At 43.6% G+C, this 23,207-nt stretch overlaps 3 protein-coding genes and 3 long non-coding RNA genes across 8 annotated transcripts in view; all 6 read right to left on the bottom strand.

Annotated features, from left to right (window-relative positions):
• The window catches only part of LOC112351428 (helicase and polymerase-containing protein TEBICHI-like), a 13,371-nt gene extending 1,020 nt beyond the window's left edge, over positions 1-12,351 (bottom strand). The window contains exons 1-2 of the mRNA XM_024689335.1: positions 12,220-12,351; positions 12,134-12,164 (exon numbers count right to left, since the gene is read on the bottom strand). The gene's annotated coding sequence lies outside the window, so the exon portion shown is untranslated. The remainder of the gene's footprint in view (positions 1-12,133; positions 12,165-12,219) is intronic.
• LOC112351386 lies at positions 570-2,792 on the bottom strand. Of its 2 annotated transcripts, XM_024689222.1 has the most exons (8): positions 2,735-2,792; positions 2,159-2,684; positions 1,514-2,097; positions 1,401-1,465; positions 1,252-1,357; positions 1,008-1,200; positions 808-959; positions 570-757 (listed from the first exon to the last, which is right to left on the bottom strand). In XM_024689222.1, exons 3-6 carry the CDS (start codon positions 2,054-2,056, stop codon positions 1,018-1,020), a joined length of 897 nt encoding a protein of 298 aa, XP_024544990.1. In that variant the 5' UTR covers positions 2,057-2,097; positions 2,159-2,684; positions 2,735-2,792; the 3' UTR covers positions 570-757; positions 808-959; positions 1,008-1,017. The 2 variants fall into 2 exon arrangements, with proteins under 2 accessions (XP_024544990.1, XP_024544999.1); XM_024689231.1 differs by lacking the exons at positions 570-757; positions 808-959 and having other exon boundaries at positions 1,156-1,196.
• A 7-nt stretch (positions 12,352-12,358) lies between the features above and the next one.
• On the bottom strand, positions 12,359-12,845 carry LOC112341194 (helicase and polymerase-containing protein TEBICHI-like). The gene is made up of 3 exons (XM_024660917.1): positions 12,779-12,845; positions 12,578-12,707; positions 12,359-12,523 (listed from the first exon to the last, which is right to left on the bottom strand). Exons 1-3 carry the CDS (start codon positions 12,781-12,783, stop codon positions 12,359-12,361), a joined length of 300 nt encoding a protein of 99 aa, XP_024516685.1. The 5' UTR covers positions 12,784-12,845.
• A 586-nt stretch (positions 12,846-13,431) lies between these two features.
• Positions 13,432-13,723, bottom strand: LOC112341613. Of its 2 annotated transcripts, none has more exons than XR_002990612.1 (3): positions 13,699-13,723; positions 13,586-13,650; positions 13,432-13,527 (listed from the first exon to the last, which is right to left on the bottom strand). It is a non-coding gene; the product is annotated as an uncharacterized LOC112341613 (long non-coding RNA). The 2 variants fall into 2 exon arrangements; XR_002990611.1 differs by having other exon boundaries at positions 13,432-13,522.
• Positions 13,724-14,222: 499 nt separating this feature from the next.
• LOC112341612 lies at positions 14,223-14,640 on the bottom strand. Its single transcript, XR_002990610.1, has 2 exons — positions 14,343-14,640; positions 14,223-14,282 (listed from the first exon to the last, which is right to left on the bottom strand). It is a non-coding gene; the product is annotated as an uncharacterized LOC112341612 (long non-coding RNA).
• Positions 14,641-14,829: 189 nt separating this feature from the next.
• LOC112342047 lies at positions 14,830-14,957 on the bottom strand. The gene is made up of 2 exons (XR_002990815.1): positions 14,919-14,957; positions 14,830-14,868 (listed from the first exon to the last, which is right to left on the bottom strand). It is a non-coding gene; the product is annotated as an uncharacterized LOC112342047 (long non-coding RNA).
• Positions 14,958-23,207: the final 8,250 nt, after the last annotated feature.

The following is a 23,207-nucleotide window of genomic DNA, read 5'->3' as shown; positions in this document are numbered from 1 at the left end:
TGCATCCGCATAATTAAAATTCGTCATTGCCAGCAAAAACGAGCGAGAACGTACCAAGCATTCTTCCGGGCCGAGCGAACTGCCAAACGCTGCTTTTCCTAATGGACTGATTTTGTAGATCTGTAACTCCTGATCGCACTCTATCAGTCGCTTGTGGCACAGCAAAGAATCTTGAGCAGACTTCACGACGTCATCAAAAGGCTGTGTAGAGTTGAGAAGGGTGCAGAGCGGTTGACATCCTGTGCCCACCTCCAAAACGAGCTCTCATCATTCCATTCTTTTCCTCGGCGAGATATGACTGCAACGGTTGACAACCTTCTTTCAGAATGGGAAGCTCCTCACTTTTACAGATTAATATCTGCAAAACCAACATTCGGCAAATTTCAGAATACATAAACGAGACAAGTCTTACACTCTCGCCATGCGTGTCTATCCCTGCTCTTCCTGCTCTCCCAGCCATTTGCCTGTATCTCGTCGGCCAGTGGTTTCGCAGGCATGACGACTTGAACAAAACAAAAGCACAGAATGGCCTTACTAACCACCTAGACAACAAAGGGCACAAACTGAAATCAGTAAGACCTATGAAAGGTCTTTGTCAAAACACAAAAGTAACCTCATGCCACAGATGGACGATGTGATCTGGATCCTTGCCGCTAAGTTCAGAGCCTGCTCTTAGAGCACGAACACTAGTATCGTAAATGACTTTAATGTGTTCGTCTAAAGGAACCGGGCGAAAGTTAGTCTCATAAAATGCAGCCTGCAAATTATCATCATGGTCTGTAAGACTTGAATAAAAGATTGCAATACCTGAAGCCATGATGCAACAGCTGCTACATTAGGCATCGCTGCACTCGTTCCTATAATTTGCAACCTCGTGGGGCTGCTGCTTTCATAGTCACCTTTACTGGCCCCATGTCGTAGCTTAGTTCTAGCAAATAACCTCTCTCTTTATCTCCAACCTGCACCAGACTGTTATAAGAAGGATATTGGGATGTCAGTATACATACCATATGAACCTCATCTATAACTACGACTGCTAGTTCGGACAGCTGCCCGTCCTCTACCAGCATATTGATGAGTGAGTTCGCTTTTTGATGGTATGAACTGCAAGTGAAGTATCTGGAGATAGCGTTTTACTCCCGTGAGTCCCAAAATATCCACGGACACAACATGTTCCAGTACCGCCTCTAAATGCTCTGTCTAGCAAAGCAAAAACCAGTTGACGTTTTGACAAAACAAAACCAAGCATACCTTCTCAGAACACAACGCGACATATGGTAAAACCAGCATTGCCATTTTTCCTGTCGCCAGCACTCTTTTTAACATCAAAATTTCTGCAACAAGACTCTTTCCTGCACTGTCAAAAAGTTTTAAGGATTACCATAAGAAATCTCAAGCACCTTGTCGAGGCACAGTAAACAAGACTTTTACCATCCAAAACTCCATCAAGGCGTAGACAATCAACCTGTAGTTTCTTGTAAGTAGGCACTAAAATCACAAACAGTTGGCTTACCTGCCATTGATACAGTCTTCTAACCCCTTTCCGAAAGTATCCTTCACATAATTCAGCCGGAAGCCAATCGGACAGCTTCTCACCGGAGACTGAGGACGACGGATCGTTCACGATTGCCTTTCCTTCTTCAGTGGGAGCTGCAGCAGCTTCTTTGCCAACGTTGTCATGACTCGCAAAGTCGAAGCACACGACTGGTAGCGGAGAGTTCAATAAATTCGGGCCGTCAGGGTTGATACGCGACTTAACTTCCGAGCAGTCACCCTTCTTGCTCCCAAGGACGCGTATTGCCTCGTCCCAGAAGCTATCTCCTGGTGATACATACTTGCTGTCGAGTAGCCAGTTCGGAGTGGGATCGCCGCCATTTCCAGCTCTTGCAGGAGGAGTGCATGGTAGCTTCTTCGCACTGTGCTGAAAGGGCGGTAATTCTCTGTCAGCCACTTCAACCATTTCAGCCGTCGTTGCACCGAGAGGAATCGCCATCTCGTTTCTCAAAGCTTTGCTTTGGAGAGACGTCCATCTTCTCGCTCCTCTCTTGCAAAACATCTCTAGAGGTAGCTGCTACCTTTTTTGTCGGGGAAACACCACTGAAACCAAACACAGGCATCAGCAAAAAAGAATGAAAGAAAAAAGATCATCGTCACTTACTGGAGACAGATCGCCAGGATTTCTTCTCGTTTGCTTTCTTGTCCCTCTAACAATGCACTCAAAGTAGTGAGCTTAAGCATTCGGTGTACAGCCTCGACGTTGCATGTCCTCTAAGAGACCCAAGGCCGCCTGGCCTTCACCGTTTCCAGCGTAGCCCACCACCAGCGCCGTCCAGGACACGACATCGTGCAGTGGCATCTTGTCAAAAACTCTGCGAGCGTCTGCCGAGCTCTCACATTTGACGTAGAAATCCACCAGCGTGTTTGCGACGAAATACTCCAACTCGACACCACCTTTAGCAGCTTCGGCGTGTATAGCCATTCCTCTCTCCAGGGACCGAACTTTTCCTTCACGTTTCCCCGAAAGCCGCACAGCCTCCTCTTTTGATGCCACACTTGTGCAAGCTGAAGCTGAAGCTGGATTCGTTGCCCATCAAGACATAAAGATCGAAACTAATAACACCAATGCTTAGGAGAGGGTACACATCTCCAAGATGATCAAAGCCAGGCTTGAGAACCAGGTAGATCTACACACTCGATGCAAGTCAGTAGACAACACCAAACTACATAAGAAAACCTTTGCTTTGGCAATGTGCGTCGGTGCGTCTTTGAGGCAGTCAGCAGCGATTCCTCCATAAGCTCCAACGAAAGCTTCGTTCCACCAAAGTACCTGGATTTCCAATTAGTTTTTGTTCTTTCGTTTGGAAAAACGATGATAGGTACCTCGTCACAACGACCATAACTCCATCCACACCAGAATTTCCTCTGGCAGCCTAGATTGGCCGTCCTGCCGTTCCTCCAGGCTCTCCACCATCGCTAAAACGATAGCGTTCTTTGATCTAAGCTGGAATAAAATGAAACATTCAAGCAAAGAAGGCGAAATAAATGAACCACCTTGTAAGCCCAGCACTCGTGAGTTGCCCGTGGATCCAAGACCTTGCAAACAAAGGAATGAGCTAAGATCGCGATTTTCTTCTTTGCAAACTAGAGCTGGGAGAGAAATGCCAATGCGCCTTGTTCATTGTCCATTGTCCAGAGCGGCCGTGGCGATGAACTTACTTCGTTTCATTTTGCACTGCGACGATGAGATTGCTGCACCATCGCTCCAAGATTTTGCTCCTCCCTGGCAACTGAAATGCATATACATTGGTGCCAGCGCTGCCGTCCTTCCATCGATTGGCGATCTAGCAAGCATCGCTCCCAGCTATAAAAACCCTAGACGAGGAATCCAAGCACAAGCGCGATCAGGATAGAAATAAAATAAAATAAAAAAACAAATACTTCCATGTTTGTTGTAAAATTTATTAATCATCCTTCTATATTTAACAGAGCAAAACATATTCAATTGAGATTCTTTTCAAGCTTAATGGTGGAGATGAAGACACGTGAGAAAAACAGTTGAGAGTGGAATGTTTTTTTTTTAAAGAGTAAACCAGTTTTTTCGATGGTAAACTTGTTTTTTCATAGCCCTTTTAACTGCCTTATTCCTCCAGAATATCTGCAGACTGTCCTGGTTGATGAGAGCAGCGAACGTGCAACTGCGGTGAAATGCTGAATTACATAAGCGCTCCTGGAAAAAATGCTTCAAAAAAATGGGTTTACCATCGAAAAAACTGGTTTACCCTAAAAAAATAAAAAAAATTCCACTCTCAACTGTTTTTCCCACGTGTCTTCATCTCCAGCCATTAAGCCCGAAAAGAATCTCAATTGAATCTACATTTAAAAGAGCAAGGGCGACATAAGGATGACAAGGACTTGGATGGTATCTACGTGAGCAAGAAGGGGACGATCCCAGTGGAAGAGTAGCTTATGGTATGAGGATGTGTTTTCTCTTATCTTTTGTTTTTTTTTTTAGCCAAACGAGGACTGATTGATTAAATTAAATATCTAGAAAACTTTCTTATAGATTCGTTCCAATACTTGAGAAAAGATCTAACTACTCTTAAGAACCGAGGCCCTTGGCCGGAGCTAGAGCAGCAGTTTGTTGCTTGGCAGTTCCACCACCTGCTTGAAGTACTTGACCCGTATGGAGCCACTGCTGAAGATCAAGCCATTCTCTGACATGTAATACTCGATGCTCCTGTCCTTGCAAGCTTTCTGGAAGTTAATAGTGATGAGAACCTTGCTGGAGTTGCACATGCTACTCACGATCTTCACATCCAGCACTACCATCACCAGATACATTGGGTTCGAGCTCAGAGCCATGCGGCCATTCTTCATGATCTCCTCCAGTTCCTGTTTGGATGTGTTGTAGACACAAACCGGGGACGTCTCGATCTTCTGGAACAGCTGCTACAGATTTGCGAAGCACAAGGGCAAAACATGAAGACTTTCAGAAGCAAGTTGTAAGAATCTCATGACTCCATTTTACAATGATTTGCATATCTCCATTTTTTTGGTTTCAAAGAAATTATTGGTAGAATTTTTTTTTATTTACATATCATTATGTAAAATCTTAACTTCAATAATGTTTGGTAAAACCTTGGTTATGATAGTTTATTTGTGTTAATATTATGTAAGAGCATTATGATACAGCTGATTTTTATGTTTAGCTTATATGAAGGCATTCCAGACGGTGTTACCAATTTTAAGAGGATAGTCAAGCATCTTCTCATTTGATTCTGTTTCTACAGTATCAATGCTCTTGTACCTTCTTGTTGCTCATTCTTGAAAGGATTTAGTCATTTACTTATAAAGAGATTGATATAAGTTTCAAGAGCTGAGTTTTCCAGTTTTCTGTTTTATCAAGATATTCTATCAAGAGCTCACTCATTATCAAAAAGTTATGAAGTCATGCTCTGTCCAAGTTATGAATGTATAATGAACTTATTATCTTAAAACTTATATCAATTGATAGATAGTATGTTTGAACAACATATAGAGACAAACAACTTAAGCCTATTTCGAAAGGCTATTCTCACAACTTAAAATGACCTCTCTTTACAAGTAAATGACTAAATTCTTTCAAGAATGAGCAACAACAACATACAAGAGCATTGATACTGTAGAGACAGAATCAAATGAGAAGATGCTTGACTATCCTTTTAAACTTGGTAACACTGTCTGGAATGCCTTCACATAAGCTAAACATAAAAATCAGCTGTATCATAATGCTCTTACTTAATATTAACACAAATAAACTATCATAACCAAGGTTTTACCAAACATTATTGAAGTTAAGATTTTACATAATGATATGTAAATAAAAAAAATTCTACCAATAATCTCTTTGAAACCAAAAGAATGGAGAAATGCAAATCATTATAAAATGGTAGTAGTTCTCTATAAAGCTTGCATTTTCTATTACAATTTACAAATCCTAAAGACAAACACTATACAACACAAAAAACATAGTCTATAAAGAAATTATTTAAAATGATAATATTAAAAAACATAATTACTATCTATGCAGCAGAGCTGGATTCCTTGCTAGTTCACTGTTATTTTAGTTCACTGTTAGGACACTAAGAGGACAATAAACCATATCCTAATAAGGTATGGGCATGCTTTTTCACGGAGCGTTATTTATTTTAACCCTTCTCAAAAAGAATGGCAGTGCTTGATGTGACACAATTATTATGATATATATATTGTGCATATGGTGCACTTTAGGCTATTCTATGCAAATGGGCATGCCATTGCTTATGAGATTGTAAGTTTAATGATGCTGAGAAGAGGTATTTAAATTTTGAGCAAGAGTTATTTGCTATTGTGCATGTTACATAAGGATTCTAAAATATTGGGTTGTACCCAAGTATCTTAGGAAAAACTTTCATGAATTCACTCAAACTTGACTTTTGAGTAGCTTTAAAGAGCTGTAGGTCAACCATTGACTAGTCAACATTGTACACTAATTGTGACTATTCTGCCAACCAGTCAGCATAGACGCTGACCAATCAGTCAACAATGATAATCTGACTGTGACTAGTCAGCATGATGTTGATAAAAAAGGCTATGATTTGACTAGAGTAGTCCACAGTCCCTTTAGCGACAGAAAGCAAAGACAACGTCGTGGCCTGTTTATGACTTGGTGCTAAATAATAAAAACAAAAATGCCTAACCTCACCTAAACTAAGTTATGCCTCCTTTTGAAGTTCTTCACCACCCAACCACCCCCAAGCTAAAAGCTCTACTGCACCACTATTGCCACTATGAGCCCTTAAGATAGGGTTAAGTTCCTTACCCTAAGTCCATACCTTAATATACTTTTGAGCTTCCTTTTGATCCACATTGATTACATGGTCAAAACTGACACCTAACAATTCTTCCCCTTAACAAAAGGACTTGTTCCAAGGATGTTTCTCGAGAACTCTACTTAAGTTCTTGGTTCAACATCCATACATCAAGGAGTCATTGGGCCCTTCACTTTGAGATAGTACATCTTTAACATAAAATACTAGATGAATATTCACCCTAGCTAACAATCATAGCCACTTTACCAATGCACTCCAAAACTTCATATGAACTAGCACATTTATGAGAAAGTGTATCACTCTTCCCACTCTATAAAAGCACTAAGGTGTTTCATCACTCACTTGAAGGAAAGATCACTCACACAAAGATGAGATTTCCCAACTTATATTTTCAAAATTGGCAATACTCATTTGCAAACTTTTTTGCCATGTTCTAAGTTGCATGTAAATTATGTTTACACACCACTAGAATTTTATCAAGTTTTATAACTATATTAGTTGCCTTTGAATCAAGCTTCTCATGTTCAAATGCCATCCCAACCAACTTCAATGATATTTGGGGATGCCTTGGCAAAGTAAGGACTTATCATGGCTCCAATATGCTGACTATTATTATATACAAATTACACCAATAAAAACATAGATTCCATTGTTTTTGGCTTTGGCCAATGCAAAGTGTAGCATATCCTCTACCACCTAATTCACACATTTGGTCTACTTATCCATTTAAAGATGATCTCCACTTGAGAGTTTTAAAGTCACTTGCATAACCTTTACAAAGCTCTTAAAAAATCCATTAGTGAGCTTTGAATTTCAATCACTAACAATGTCCTCCAATAAATTAAATCAAGAAAGACCTTCTCCAAGTAAACTGTAATTAAGTTTAAAGCAATAATAGTCTTCTAAAGAGCCAACAACCACATCTACTTTGTTAATTGATCCACTATAACCCACAGTTTCTCCTTTTACTGCTATGTTTTTTGCCATAGAGATACTATACCAATGGTTGCAAAGATCATTCACACAAAAACAAGATCTCTAACATGAACTATAGGAATATTTCACCTTCCCTACTTATTTGTGGTATTATGCTTTCCCTTTAGTTATTCTCCTTCTAACTATATCTCAACATAAACAATTTATCCCCCGGAGGGGTATATTTAACCTCTTTATCCCCATAAGAAGTTTTGGGTAATTAACTTCTACCAATCTAATTAATTATTTTGCACCTTTTGCTTAGTTGTCTCATAATTATCAAGTCTTACAATTCATTACTAGTGTTTCCACACTTTTTTCATTATTTGGGTCACCACACTCTAACTGCATACCTTTTAGCTTAGGGTATGCAATTCTTATTTTTATTGAGATTCCTTTGGCAAGAGGTTCTCATGAACACGCTAACTTGACCTCAAGGCATTATACATTGGCACATTTGGTATCTCCACACCATCGGCTTTACAAGCCTATCTTTACAACACTTTCCACTTGTGTCTAGGTTTTTGTTAAGACCAAAGTAGTCGTTTCTCATGCTAACTATCAATTAACACTGCACTATGGTATTTATACGCAACTTTATGCCAAAGTTGCTTTCTTCCAAGAACACCTTTCCCACAACTTTAGTATAACACATTTTACCATCAATGAGATACCTACTGTTCTCATACTTGGATCTTATGATCATCCTTGTCCTTCATAGGGTGCAACACACCTTAGTCTAAATGCTTTCACCAGGACTATTCCTTGACTCTACTCGAGTCATTCAGCTTTTTGGACTTTGTTAATTTGATAACCCATAAAATCCTAGCTTCATAGCTATTTTTGAGGTGTTAATTTATTGGAATACAACTTCTTGTATTCATGTCCTACTCACAAGAACCACCTTTGTAAGTGTTATTCTGACACTTGATTATTTTTTCATTCCCTGTAGGCTACCTTTGCCCCTTAGGACTATCCATCCATATGATAATAATACCAACTCATCCTCTAAGTACACCTCTAATTCCTTGGGTTTGTTCCAGCATTTATAAAAGGTAGCCATAACTATCATTTCAAGGACTTGTGTCCTCCTTCATATTTAACCTCCTACAATCATTAACTCTAGTCTCAAATTCATGAGCACCAGCCCCAACTATATAAGGATAATTTTGTGACTCCTTTATTGTTTTGGAGTCTCTATCTTTTCCGTGATCATTCTTTGAGGAAAATTTATATTGTTCCCAAGATCCCAAAGTCATTCCCTTACTGGCCTCTTTCTATCCACCACATTGCGTACAAGTTCACATATGAACTAGAGTGGAAAGCTATGTCCTCTTGACATACTACTTCTCTAGGATAGGCCTAATCCTAAAACTTTTTGATGCTAATACAAGGGATGATATACTTGACCACCAATAAAAGTCAAACTAAAGAATAGCTCTGATACCAAATTGTAAATGACTAAACTTTCCATTCTTCTTTAGTCACTTAACCACCACTTGGAGGAGTCTCACTTATAACTTTTATAAATCCTATTCTAGACTTCGGGCTTGATAGCCCCCAGAATGACATTCATGCCACTTAATCTTTGCGTTTGGTCTAAGTGCTCCACGTGTCTAATCTCATGACCGACGCCCAAAGGTACCACCGACATATCAACCCATTACACTAAAACCATACCCATTCACTTTTGTCACACCGGTGATCCAACACCACCTATATCACAGTCCTATCTCTCAAAGACTGGGCCATCCATCCAATAGTGATCATCTCAGATCCATTTCTTAGCATCTTTAGGATGCCCATAGGGAATAGCCTTCCCCAATATCCCTTTTTTAGTCCCCACCAAGTCTCTTTTTGTCCATGGCCATGTTTGCCAACACTGCCATTGAGTCAAGGCCTGCAGACTCGACCACCAAGTCCCATTGTCCTTTGAGACTTCCTCACCATGTGACTGTATCCTTGGTCACTACACCAGAGGACTGTTTATCTTCCTTTTCACAATCTAGGACTTTATGACAACATTTTTGAATACTGTGGCCCTACGCAAGCCTCATGGGTACTCTCCCCACCTTCTGTCTTTAGGTGCTCTAGCCATGGGTTTAGAGCAAGGTTTCGTTGAGCCACGCTAGATATACAAGTAGGTAGTGCCACCTACGCTTGGACTAGGAGCATTAACCATTTGATCTCCTAGGGGAACTAGAGTTGGCTCTTGAACACTTCACAAGCTTCCCCATTTATTTGTCTGTATTCACTTTAACTTTGGACTCTTTAGTGGATATATTATCACCTAACACATGGACATACATACTGGTCTTTCCTAGTCAAACTAATTCCACTAAAGTCCAACCCCCACACTCTCCCTACTATACCTTTGGACCCTTGCATCCCCCCCACCCCTAGGGGATGATCGCTTTTAACTTTCACCCCTTGACCTGTATTAGTATTTGGACTTGGACTTGAACTTAGTCTTGCTCTTGATCTTGGACCCAGTCTTAGCCTCCATCTTAGACTCTTTCTTTGACTCTTTGTCAGACTCCATCTTAGACTCCATTTGAACTTGTTATCAAACTCCATTTCAAACTACTTCTCAAACTCCATCTCAAACTCAGCCCCGACACTTCCATGTGTCACAATACTTGCCATGTGTTAGTCCCTCTTATGTCCTTTTGTAGAGACTCGTTCACTAATCATTTCATACTCATTCCTCGAGCAATTTTTTGGGAATTCCAGTTTAGGAGTTGAAGCTTTTGGTTCAAATGTGTTACACTCATTGGACTTTTGCTTTGGCTATTGCCACATGGCCTCCTTTTGGCTCCACTTTGGGGCTTAGAGATTTATATCTTACACCTATCTATAGGTTATATAGAGAGAGAAGCTAGAGGCCTTAACACTCATGAGCAAATAAATTGATAAGGTTTAGATAGATTATTGTAAATAGGCAGTTAGAATTGTTTACACAATCACACCCTTTATACAAAATAACAAACATCAAGAGAGAAAGGTGGGTGATATGACGAGTCTACAATAGCTACCTCATGACTAAAGATTTCACTATGCACATAAAGTGTTGAAGTCAATCTACCTATATTGGCCCAATCAATAAATGGATAATATCAAAGTTAGAGATAATGATATTTTAAAGACTAAATTATCATTGAATAACTCTTAGATTAGAAAATAAAAGTATTCTAATTAAGTTATCATTTGATCAACTAGAATTAATGTATAGGAACCACTAAAATCATTAAAGGTTAAAATTATAGTACTAACTATCTAAAAAATTTCAATAGCAAGTATATTATCAAGAGAACTCAATGATAAAGCCTAACTACCATTGATTGTAAATAGCATGCTAAATAACTTACAAAAGACAGCTCAAAAAATACAGTATCATCAATTGACAAATAAAATACTTGCGAATATATCACTTGAAAGAAATAACAATCCCCACCTATTTATGAGACACAAATCCTAAAGCCCCAAAAGTGGAGCTAAAAGGGTGCCACGTGGTAATGGCTGAAATGGAAGCCAAACAAGAGTAACACATTTGGACTAAAAATGCTGACTTGAAGTGCAACTCTCAATAAAGTGCTCAAAGAACAAGCAATAAGTGAGTCTCTAAAAAATGGACACAAAAGGACCAACACATGATACATGGAAGTGTCGAGATGTACATTACATGCCATTGAAGCACAGATGAAAAATCAATATAACATGAAATGCAATAAAGAGCTGATGAGGGAGTTAGATATATTATTGCGAGATATAAATCCCTATGCTAAAGCCTTTAAGATGCTAAAAGACATAGAGGAAGAAATACAAAAGACAAATACAGATGTAGATGGAAATCCAAGAATACATGATGTAGTTATGTGAATTAAAGGAGAGAATACCATTGATCCGAGAAGGTATAATGCACCTATGTCAATAGTATTAAATTGATTCACAACAAGAATTTTCCACTGGTCCTGAAATCGAGTCTTATCAGCCTGGGCATGTATCAAAACCTTGTTTCCAGATCTAAGATGTGACTTTTTATTTGAAAGAAGTCCAATATACTGGAAAGAAAGAAACGAGCCCTGCCCTCGTGCATATAATACTTTGTTTATGTTGCCGTTTTCACTGTGCTGGCCTTCTTTTCCGCAAGCCTCCAAACGCATTGGAGCCATGCTTACCATTTTCTTGCTGTCATCCAATCCAACTGTCAGTGCTATGAACGTCAGCCTTGCCCTCGTCTCGCTTTGGAGATATGGCCATCTCGTCTGTCTCAGCCTGAGGCCTCTCAACACTGGCATATAAAGACTGTGACAGCGAATGCGGAATCGTTGCTCCAAGAGCTTGAAAGGCCGAGAAAGCAGCTATTCGCACCTCTTCTGCTCGATCCAGGACAATTCTCCTTGCTCCGTTTCTTATTGTCTTTGCTGCTGCAGCGTACATCCACTGCTGTTCTTTGAATGAAGAATCACGCAGCGCGTTTGCAAGTTCAGGAATTGTAGCCTCAGCTACAGCTTCAACTGTTCGTAAGCCCGCTTTGTATAAACATCTAGCTCGTGCAGCCTGTGAAAACATAAAACAAAGGTAAAACAATCGAAGAGCTTGCACGGTGCCCCTCGGCACCTTGAACGTACTGCAGACGTCCATTAGCGGCACTTCCTAGTGGCGAAACTTCAGTACTATGGAACAAAGGTCGACCATACATACCTGGACAATATAAGAGCCACAAAAAAAGCGTCAATACACACGCTTCATGTGAATAGGAGTAACCTCGTAGACAAGGTGCAAATCCGACGCTAAAACAAAACTATCAGGGGCTTTAGCAAGATCCTCAAAGACAACCTGCATCCGCATAATTAAAATTCGTCATTGCCAGCAAAAACGGGCGAGAACGTACCAAGCATTCTTCCGGGCTGAGCGAACTGCCAAACGCTGCTTTTCCTAATGGACTGATTTTGTAGATCTGTAACTCCTGATCCCACTCTATCAGTCGCTTGTGGCACAGCAAAGAATCTTGAGCAGACTTCACGACTTCATCAAAAGGCTGTGTAGAGTTGAGAAGAGTGCAGAGCGGTTGACATCCTGTGCCCACCTCCAAAACGAGCTCTCATCATTCCATTCTTTTCCTCGGCGAGATATGACTGCAACGGTTGACAACCTTCTTTCAGAATGGGAAGCTCCTCACTTTTACAGATTAATATCTGCAAAACCAACATTCGGCAAATTTCAGAATACATAAACGAGACAAGTCTTACACTCTCGCCATGCGTGTCTATCCCTGCTCTTCCTGCTCTCCCAGCCATTTGCCTGTATCTCGTCGGGCAGTGGTTTCGCAGGCATGACGACTTGAACAAAACAAAAGCACAGAATGGCCTTACTAACCACCTAGACAACAAAGAGCACAAACTGAAATCAGTAAGACCTGTGAAAGGTCTTTGTCAAAACACAAAAGTAACCTCATGGCACAGATGGACGATGTGATCTGGATCCTTGCCGCTAAGTTCAGAGCCTGCTCTTAGAGCACGAACAGTATTCATACTAGTATCGTAAATGACTTTAATGTGTTCGTCTAAAGGAACTGGGCGAAAGTTAGTCTCATAAAATGCAGCCTGCAAATTATCATCATGGTCTGTAAGACTTGAATAAAAGATTGCAATACCTGAAGCCATGATGCAACGGCTGCTACATTAGGCATCGCTGCACTCATTCGTATAATTTGCAACCTCGTGGGGCTGCTGCTTTCATAGTCACTTTTACCGGCCCCATGTCGTAGCTTAGTTCTAGCAAATAACCTCTCTCTTTATCTCCAACCTGCACCAGACTGTTATAAGAAAGATATTGGGAAGTCAGTATACATACCATATGAACCTCATCTATAACTACGACTGCTAGTTCGGACAGCCGCCCGTCCTCTACCACCTTATTGATGAGTGAGTTCGCTTTTTGATGCTACGAACTGCAAGTGACGTATCTGGAGGTAGCGCTTTACTCCCGTGAGTCCCAAAATATCCACGGACACATGTTCCAGTACGCCTCTAAATGCTCTGTCTAGCAAAGTAAAAACCAGTTGATGTTTTGACAAAACAAAACCAAGCATACCTACTCAGAACACAACGCGACATATGGTAAAACCAGCATTGCCATTTTCCCTGTCGCCAGCACTCTTTTTAACATCAAAATTTCTGCAACAAGACTCTTTCCTGCACTGTCAAAAAGCTTTAAGGATTACCATAAAAGAAAACTAAATAAGAAATCTCAAGCACCTTGTCGAGGCACAGTAAACAAGACTTTTACCATCCAAAACTCCATCAAGGCGTAGACAATCAACCTGTAGTTTCTTGTAAGTAGGCACTAAAATCACAAACAGTTGGCTTACCTGCCATTGATACAGTCTTCTAACCGCTTTCCGAAAGCATCCTTCACATAATTCAGCCGGAAGCCAATCGGACAACTTCTCACCGGAGACTGAGGACGACGGATCGTTCACGATTGCCTTTCCTTCTTCAGTGGGAGCTGCAGCAGCTTCTTTGCCAACGTTGTCATGACTCGCAAAGTCGAAGCACACGACCGGTAGCGGAGAGTTCAATAAATTCGGGCCGTCAGGGTTGATACGCGACTTAACTTCCGAGCAGTCACCCTTCTTGCTCCCAAGGACGCGTATTGCCTCGTCCCAGAAGCTATCTCCTGGTGATACATACTTGTTGTCGACTAGCCAGTTCGGATTGGGATCGCCGCCATTTCCAGCGCTTGCATGAGGAGTGCATGGTAGCTTCTTCGCACTGTACTGAAAGGGCGGTAATTTTCTGTCAGCCACTTCAACCATTTCAGCCGCCGTTGCACCGAGAGGAATCGCCATCTCGTTTCTCAAAGCTTTGCTTTGGAGAGACGTCCATCTTCTCGCTCTTCTCTTGCAAAACATCTCTAGAGGTAGCTGCTACCTTTTTTGTCGGGGAAACACCACTGAAACCAAACACAGGCATCAGCAAAAAAGAATGAAGAAAAAAGATCATCGTCACTTACTGGAGACAGATCGCCAGGATTTCTTCTCGTTTGCTTTCTTGTCCCTCTAACAATGCACTCAAAGTAGTGAGCTTAAGCATTCGGTGTACAGCCCCGACGTTGCATGTCCTCTAAGAGATCCAAGGCCGCCTGGCCTTCACCGTTTCCAGCGTAGCCCAGCACCAGCGCCGTCCAGGACACGACATCGTGCAGTGGCATCTTGTCAAAAACTCTGCGAGCGTCTGCTGAGCTCCCACATTTGACGTAGAAATCCACCAGCGTGTTTGCGACCAAATACTCCAACTCGACACCACCTTTAGCAGCTTCGGCATGTATAGCCATTCCTCTCTCCAGTGACCGAACTTTTCCTTCACGTTTCCCCGAAAGTCGCACAGCCTCCTCTTTTGATGCCACACTTGTGCAAGCTGAAGCTGAAGCTGGATTCGTTGCCCATCAAGACATAAAGATCGAAACTAATAACACCAATGCTTAGGAGAGGGTACACATCTCCAAGATGATCAAAGCCAGGCTTGAGAACCAGGTAGATCTACACACTCGATGCAAGTCAGTAGACAACACCAAACTACATAAGAAAACCTTTGCTTTGACAATGTGCGTTGGTGCGTCTTTGAGGCAGTCAGCAGCAATTCCTCCATAAGCTCCAATGAAAGCTTCGTTCCACCAAAGTACCTGGATTTCCAATTAGTTTTTGTTCTTTCGTTTGGAAAAACGATGATAGGTATCACTACTTCTAACATCATTAGTGATAAATATGATGTTTTCTCACAAATCATATCCAAACCCATTTACTGGATTATATGGTTTTGACTTTCCCCCAAAATCCACTCTATAATTTTCCACCATCCTAGCTTGTGCATTTTTAGTGAGAATAAGTGTTTTCCTATGCTTATAAAAAATAGATTTGGTGAAGAAATAACCTTTTGCTCCCCTTGTTGCAACACATGATAGACAACAACAATTTTTCTTTCCTTTTTGCTTTGGTTTAGTATAAACTATTAAGATGTGCCATCTTCTAGCCAATCTAGTAACTCCAATCCCCACATAAATATTGCAATCAACATTACAAGGTAGGCACATTCTTGCAAAACTTGTGAAACTTGAAAATACATAATTATCACATATCTAATTTGCCAGCTTATCTCGTCTATCTGACTAATATTGGGGGTGAAAGCCCAAAGCGTGTGTCTCCCGGGGGGGGGGGGGGGGGGGCTCCCGGGGGTTCCCAAAATATATTAGGGATAGTGGGGTCCCGGAACCCGTCTTAAAAAAACTCTCTAGGGGGGCTTCCAAACCCACTTTAGGTTGAAATTGGGGCCCAAGGGCCTTGGGTGGGAATGAACATGGGCTTTAATGGGGCCCAAGGGGCCCCCCCGGGAAGTGCTCAAAAACAGCTCCCCCTCCCCAAAGGGAAACCCAATACGGGGCTCCCGGCTCGGGGGGAGGGGGGCCCCCCTTGAGTACCTTGGGGATCATTAGTCCTCGCCCTTCCTAGGGGCTTGGGCCTTCCCTTCAGGATGGAAGTGGGGGGGTAGAGGTACCTATACCAGGCCGTTGGGCCACGATGTTTCCCCCCAGCGTCCCGAAGCAAATGTTGCACCCAAGACTTAGGACTTAGAGGGTCCCATGATCGAGTCTTGTTGTACCAAAGGATGTTAAGAATCTAGAGGCTTGGTGTGCTTGACTGCTTGTTCCTGCAGGGAGTGTAGCCGAACTTTAAATCCAATCTAACCCGGGGAGGGGGATTGGGAGAGATTTGGGAATCCGTGGATGGATGGCTAATGCTCCGTTGCTCGTGCAGTGAGTAGTTGAAACCAAGCAAGACTAAGTAAGAGCTAGTACAATAAGTGGGAACCTTGGCAAGGGAACTTAGCTAAAGCCAAGGCAGTAAGTTCATCGGATGTGACCGAGTCCGAGATCGAGTACAAGATCGACTCTAAGACCGAGTTCGAGACTAACTCCGAGACCGAGTTTGACACCGAGTCCGAGATCCGATATCAGGCCCGAGACCGAGTCTGACATTGAGTCCAAGATCGACTCTAAGACCGAGTTCGAGACCAACTCCGAGACTGAGTTCGAGACCAACTCCGAGACTGAGTTTGAGACCAACTCCGAGACTGAGTTCGAGACCAACTCCGAGACTGAGTTCGACACTGAGTCTGAGATCCGATATTAGGTCCGAGACTGAGTCCGAGATTGGGTCCAAGATTGAGTCCGAGATCGAGTCCGAGATCGAGTCCGAGATCGAGTCCGAGATCGAGTCTGAGATCGAGTTCGAGACCGAGTCATGCTTTCGAGGATCCTTTAGCCTTTGACCCCTTGGGGAGTTAATTCCTTACAACTCCACCACCCATAGAAGAAGTTTGATGCCCATATCAAACACCTTTTTTTAATCTTACAACTTGTTAACCATGTCTCCAGGGGCATCCCCCCACTTAGCGGTGTGCCTAAGTTAGCCTCCCTGGCCAAGAGCCCAGGACAACAAAGTATAGGTGTCCCTACACCCCTCCCCTCACCACGCCCTAGTATGGAGTTGGGACTTGAACCCAGCCTTGCTTTACTAGAGGGTTGGCACTTGAACCCAACCTCTGTAAAATACGTCTACAGATTTGACATCCCTGCGGGGAGTTGGGTGTAGTTTCTTATGCCTGGTCGACCTAGCTAACCTATGCTAATTAGCTTACCTTCGGCACGCTTTTGGGTCCCAACACATGACATTGCTCAATTTCTCAAAATAGATTCTTTAATTGAATTTTGCATAAGTACATAAAGTTCTACCTTGCAAAAATTCCTCCACTAGATCCTGAGTGTTTGCAGAACGACTTGTTGACCATGTCTCCGGGGGCATCCCCCCACTTAGCGGTGTGCCTAAGTTAGCCTCCCCGGCCAAGAGCCCATGACAACGGAATATAGGTGTCCCTATACTCCTCACCTCACCACGCCCTAGTATAGGGTCGGGACTTGAACCCAGCCTTGCTTTACTAGGGGGTTAGGACTCGAACCCAACCTCCGTAGAATACATCTACGGATTCGACATCCCCGCAGGGAGTCGGGCGTAGCTCCCTACGCCTGGTCAACCTAGCTAACCCATGCTAATTAGCTTACCTTCGGCGCGCCTTCGGGTCCCAACATATGCCATTGCTCAACTTCTCAAATTGATACTTTTAATTGAACTTTGCATAAGTACATAGAGTTCTGCCATGCAGAAATTCCTCCACTAGATCTCGCGCGTTCGCTAGGTTCTCTTTCGGTTCCCATGTTGCTTCGCAGTGTGGAAATCCTTTCCACTTCACATGGAACTCTCTCACCTCGCGTCCTTGTCGCTTGCTCTTGCGTGCATTAAGGATGACCTCGACTTCATATTCCTCTTCCCCTTGGATAACCTTAGGTAAAGGTCTTACTTGGTCTTTGTGAAGCGGATCCTCAAAGTATGGCTTGAGTAAGTTCACATGGAACATAGGGTGCATCTTCCCCATCTCTCGAGGAAGTCGGAGTTGGTAAGCCACCTTACCAATTTGTGCCTCAATCTCGTAAAGCCCCGCAAATCTACTTAAGGTACTTAGGATCAATTCATTTCTATGAATACATGCATTTTACTTTTGGGTCAGCTTCTGGCTAATGCCACTTGGTAGCCTTAGGTTTTTAATGTTTAACCACACCTTCTCCCCAGGTTGGAACTCTACATCCCAACGCTTCTGGTTTGCATACTTGGTTTACCTTTGTTAAGCCTGTTCCAAGGAATCCCTCACTAGATTCCAAATGTTGAGTCTTTCCACCGTAAATGCCTTCACTGCAGGTAACTCTCCATGATACTTGGCCATGCCAAGTTCCACAAGACCTTCAATAACTCACCCATTGATGACTTCCTATGGACTCACCCCGATACTTGAGTGTGATGAGTTGTTATAGCACATTTCCGCAAGTCCCAAATGACTTACCCAATCAATCTGGTCTCCAGAGACATAGCATTGCAAATAATCCTCCAACTACCTATTCACCCTTTCCATTTGTCCATCTGTCAAGAAGTGTTAGTGCCATCCAACTTGACTTATTACCCAATACCTCTCTGTGGGTGATAGGCTGTGCTGAATTTCAACTAGGTGCGATATTGTTCCAGGAGAGTTCTTCAAAACCTACTGATGAAGATCTTATCTCGATCTGAGATGATCTCCTTTAGCCTTCCCCACACTCAAACCACTTATTAGAAGAATAGCTTCACCACACCTTCCGCATCCACTTCTGTTGTGGTGGGTATGAAATGTGCCATCTTTGAAAATTGGTCCACCACCACGAATATCGTATCGAACCCCTCACTTGGGGGGAGTCCCATGATGAAGTCTATCGTAAGACATTTCTACAGACAATCTGGAATTGGGATGCTTTGTAACAAGCTCCCACTAGCTTTAGTCACAGCTTTAACCTACTGACATGTTGGATATGGCTTTACATAGTCTTGGACGTCCTTAGCCATTTCTAGCCAGTGATACTTCCTCTTGAGTAAGCCCATCGTCTTGGGCACTCTGCCGTGTTTCGCAAGAGGTCCGTCATGATACTCTTCTAAGGCTACCTTCCTTAGTTCCCCTTCTGAAACATACACCCTCGTTTGTTTATAACAGATGAGTCCATTGCATTTTGCATAGCCTGTTTTCTCTTCCATTAGCAACTCATCTCCTTGGTGAGCTTCTTACGCCTCTAGGTTCCTCAGTAACACTTCTTGTGCTAGACCATCGTTCTCATATACTGTCCGCACATCATCCCAAAAGGTTGCTATTATGCTAGATATTGCCAACTTCAAACTCACTTTTCGACTTAGAGCATCTGCCATGATGTTGCTCTTCCCAAGCTTGTACAGAATCTCGCAATCAAACTCGGCCAAAGCATTGGCCCATCGACCCTGTTTCCCCCTCAGGTCGGTCTGTGACAAGAAATGTTTCATTGCCACATTGTCTATGTAAACTTTGAAGTGTCTCCTAAGGTAGTATCGCCACTCCTTGAGTGCCTTGACCACTCGCAAAGAATTCCTTCTTGTGGGTAGGCCACTTTCGCTGAGCCTTATCCAACTTCTTCGAGAAGAACGCTACTGGATGGTTGTTTTGCTTCAACATTATGCCCAACGCAAAGTCTGAAGCATCCGTTTTTACCTCAAAGTCCTTACCAAATTCTGGTAATGCCAACACGGGAGCCTTACTCAATTTCCCTTTGAAATGGACAAATGCCGCCTCATATTCCACCATCCATACCATCTTCCCTTTTCTCTTTTGGTCCGTTAAAGGTAGAGCTACTCTCGAATAGTGTTTGATAAACTTTTGGTAGTAATTGCATAGCCCCAAGAATGCCCTTAACTTGTGTACATTTGATGGTCGTTCCCAATTCTGGATCGCTTGGACCTTCTCAGGGTCCACCTTAAGCCCGTCTTTGCTCACCACATGCCTGAGAAACTTTACTTCTTGTTAAGCAAAGTCACATTTGCTCTCTTTAGTATACAGCTGGTGTTCCCTTAGTTTCTCAAACACCTTCGTCAAGTGTTCAGCATGCTCTTCTAGGGTCTTGCTATAGATCAAGATGTCGTCAATATAGACAACCACGAAATGATCCAGATATGGTACAAAAATATAGGTTATCAACGCTGAGAATGTTGCTGGTGCATTGCATAGCTCAAAGAGCATCACTAGAAACGTGAAGCTTCCATACTTTGTCCAACAGGTTATCTTCTCGACATCTTCCTCTGCTACCCTGATCTGGTAGTATTCTGACCTTAGGTCAATCCTTGAGAAGTATTTGCCTTTCTCAACTTATTGAATAAGTCCTCAATCCTTGGTAAAGGGTACTTGTTCTTCTTTGTATACTTATTGAGCAATCGGTAGTCTATGCACATGTGTATAGATCCATCTTTCTTTTTCACAAATAACACTGGTGCACCATATGGTGACTTGCTCAACCTAACATACGCGTTTGAGCTCCTTGAATTCCTTTTTGTTCAACCGATAGGGTGTACAAACCACCGCCTTAGCACCTTCTACTAGCTCGATCTTGTGTTCTATCGGTTGTTCGGGGGGTAACCTCGACGGTAGCTCCTCCGGCATGGTATCTTGGAATTGGTCCAACAACCACTGAATCACTAAAAGACTTCTTTTGTTCCCGTCTTTTTGTCACTCCTCTCTGAGAGTAAGCACAAAAATGCTGTTTTGGTTCCTTTAGTGAGTTGTCTGTGAGACACAAATCCCTAATCCCCAAAGTGGAGCCAAAAGGGTGCCACGTGGTAGTGGCCAAAGCGAAAGCCAAACAAGTGTAATGCATTTGGAATAAAAGCTCTAACTTGAAGAGTCGAGAGTAAGAGTGGAACTCCCGTCGTAGTGCTCAAGGAACGAGCATAAAGCGAGCAATAAGAGAGTCTCTAGAAAAGGGACACAAGAGGACCATCACATGACACGTGGTGGAGTCCAAGATGGAGTTCGAGATGGAGTTCAAAATGGACCCGAGATGGAATTCGAGATGGAGTCCGAGAAGGACCCGAGATGGAGTCCGAGGTTGAGACAGAGACCAAGACCAAGACTGAGATTGGGACTGAGACTGAGACCAAGGCCGAGGCCGAGGCCAAGACCGAGCTTGAGTCCGAGTCCGAGTTTGAGTCCGAGTCCGAGTCTGAGTCCGAGTCCAAGTCCGAGCCTAAGGGTGAAAGCCCAAAGCGTTCGTCTCCTAGACCCTGAGGGGGTTTGGTGAGCTCCAAAAGTATAATAGGGGGAGGACTCCAGTGGAGCCAGTTTGGCCTAGGAAAGCTGTGCCTAGGTGTTGGGTGATAGAATAACTATTGGGAAGTCCAAGGCTAGAGTGAATACGGACTGACAAGTGGGGTAGCTTGGTGAAGTGTTCAAGAGCCGGCTCTAGTTCCCCCGGGAGATCGAATGGCTGTGTAAGCGATTAATTTTTCCATTTTACTTTAGTCACTTACCGCACCTCCAACCACTTGGAGGAGTCTCATTCACAACCTCCATAAGTCCCAGTTAGGACTTGGGGCTCGCTAGCCCCGAGAATGGCATCCATGCCACTCCACCTTTGCACTTGGTCCAAGTGCTCCACGTGTCCGATCCCATGACCGGCACCCCAAGGTACCACCAACATATCGGCCCATTACGCTAAGGCCATGCCCATTCACCTTGGTCACACTGGTGGTCTAATGCCACCTGCATCATAGTCCCATCCCTCAAAGATTGGGCCATCCGTCCGTGAGTGATCATCCCAGATCTACTCCTTAGCATCCTTAGGATGCCTGTAGATATGGGAAATGGCCTTCTCCGACAACTCTTTTCCAGTCCCCACTAAGTCCCTTTTTGTCCATGGCCATGTTCGCCAACACTGCCACTAGATCAAGGCCCGCAGGCCTGACCTCTAAGTCCCACTATCCTTTGGGACTTCCTCACCATGTGACCGTATCCTTGGTCACTGCATTAGAGGACTGCTCCTCTTCCCTTTCACCGTTTGGGACTTTGGGACAACGTTTCGGAACACTGTGGCCTTACGCAAGCCTCATGGGTACTCTCCCCACCTTTCGCCTTTAGGTGCTCTAGCCATGGGCTTAGAGCGAGGTTCCATTGAGCCACGCCTGGTATCCAAGTAGGTAGTGCCACCCACACTTGGACTGGGAGCATTGGCCAGTCGATCTCCCAGGGGAACTAGAGCCGTCTCTTGAACACTTCACCAAGCTACCCCGCTTGTCAGTCTGTGTTCATTCTAGTCTTGGACTTCCCAGTGGGCAGCTCATCACCCAACACTGGGTATAGCCTTCCTGGGCCAAACTGGCCTTTCCTGGCCAAACTGGCTCCACTGCAGTCCTCCCCCTCACTATACTTTTGGAGGTCACCAAACCCCCCAAGGTCTGGGAGACAAATGCTTTGGGCTTTCACCTTCTCAGACTTGAACTCGGACTCAGATTCGGACTCGAACTCGAACTGGGACTCGGGCTCGGGCTCGGTCTCTGCCTCGGCCTTGGTCTCAATCTCTGCCTCTGCCTTGGTCTCGGTCTCGGTCCTAGTCTCGTTCTCGGTCTCGGTCTTGGTCTCAGTCTCGACTTCGGACTCCATCTCGGGTCCTTCTCGAACTCCATCTTGGGTCCATCTCAGACTCCATCTCGGACTCCATCTCGGACTCCATCTCGAACTCCATCTCGGGTCCATCTCGGGTCCATCTCGGGTCCACCTCGGACTCCATCTCGGACTCCATCTCGGGTCCATCTCGGGTCCACCTTGGACTCCATCTCGGACTCCATCTCGGGTCCATCTCGGACTCCATCTCGGGTCCATCTCGGACTCCGTCTCGGATTCATCTCGAACTCCATCTCGGACTCCATCTCGGACACTTCCACATGTCATATGTCGGTCCTCTTGTGTCCCTTTTCTAGAGACTCACTTATCTCTCGCTTCGTGCTTGTTCCTCGAGCACTTCGTAGGGAGTTCCACTCCCACTCTCGACCTTTTCAAGTCGGAGCTTTTAGTCCAAACGTGTTACGCTCATTTGGCTTTTGTTTTAGCCACTACCACGTGGCGCCCTTTCGGCTCCACTTTGGGGCCTAGGGATTTTATGTCTCACAACTCCACCACCCATAGACGAAGTTCGATGTCCTCATCGAACGACAGACTATTTCATAAAGTAATACCAACATGTATTACCCTTTCCACTTTTGGCACCTCGCCAATTTTCGATAATGGTTTGACACCGAAGGCTCACCATGCCTTGTTCACCCTCTAAGGCGCATTGTCTCTCCAACTTAGAGACTCATTCAACCACTTGTGGTGGTTCTCTCCTTTTATTAGTTTAGTTCTTGCTAAACCTATTAGAGACACCTTCCCTAACTCAATCCCACTACTCATTCTC

The sequence above is a fragment of the Selaginella moellendorffii genome, unplaced genomic scaffold, assembly GCF_000143415.4.
Source record: "Selaginella moellendorffii unplaced genomic scaffold, v1.0 SELMOscaffold_2, whole genome shotgun sequence".
In the NCBI taxonomy this organism is placed as follows: Eukaryota; Viridiplantae; Streptophyta; class Lycopodiopsida; order Selaginellales; family Selaginellaceae; genus Selaginella; species Selaginella moellendorffii.
This window is presented reverse-complemented; position numbering and strand designations above follow the sequence as displayed.

Bases quoted from the DNA above. Each gene is read 5' to 3' on its own strand.
- LOC112351386 (XM_024689222.1), bottom strand. From the start codon at position 2,056: ATGTTTTGCAAGAGAGGAGCGAGAAGATGGACGTCTCTCCAAAGCAAA. The intron at 1,466-1,513 runs GTAAGCCAACTG...AAGAAACTACAG, and splicing joins GAAGACTGTATCAATGGCAG to GTTGATTGTCTACGCCTTGA. The intron at 1,201-1,251 runs GTATGCTTGGTT...TTGCTTTGCTAG, and splicing joins TCGCGTTGTGTTCTGAGAAG to ACAGAGCATTTAGAGGCGGT.
- LOC112341194 (XM_024660917.1), bottom strand. The intron at 12,524-12,577 runs GTAAGACTTGTC...TTGGTTTTGCAG, and splicing joins TAGACACGCATGGCGAGAGT to ATATTAATCTGTAAAAGTGA.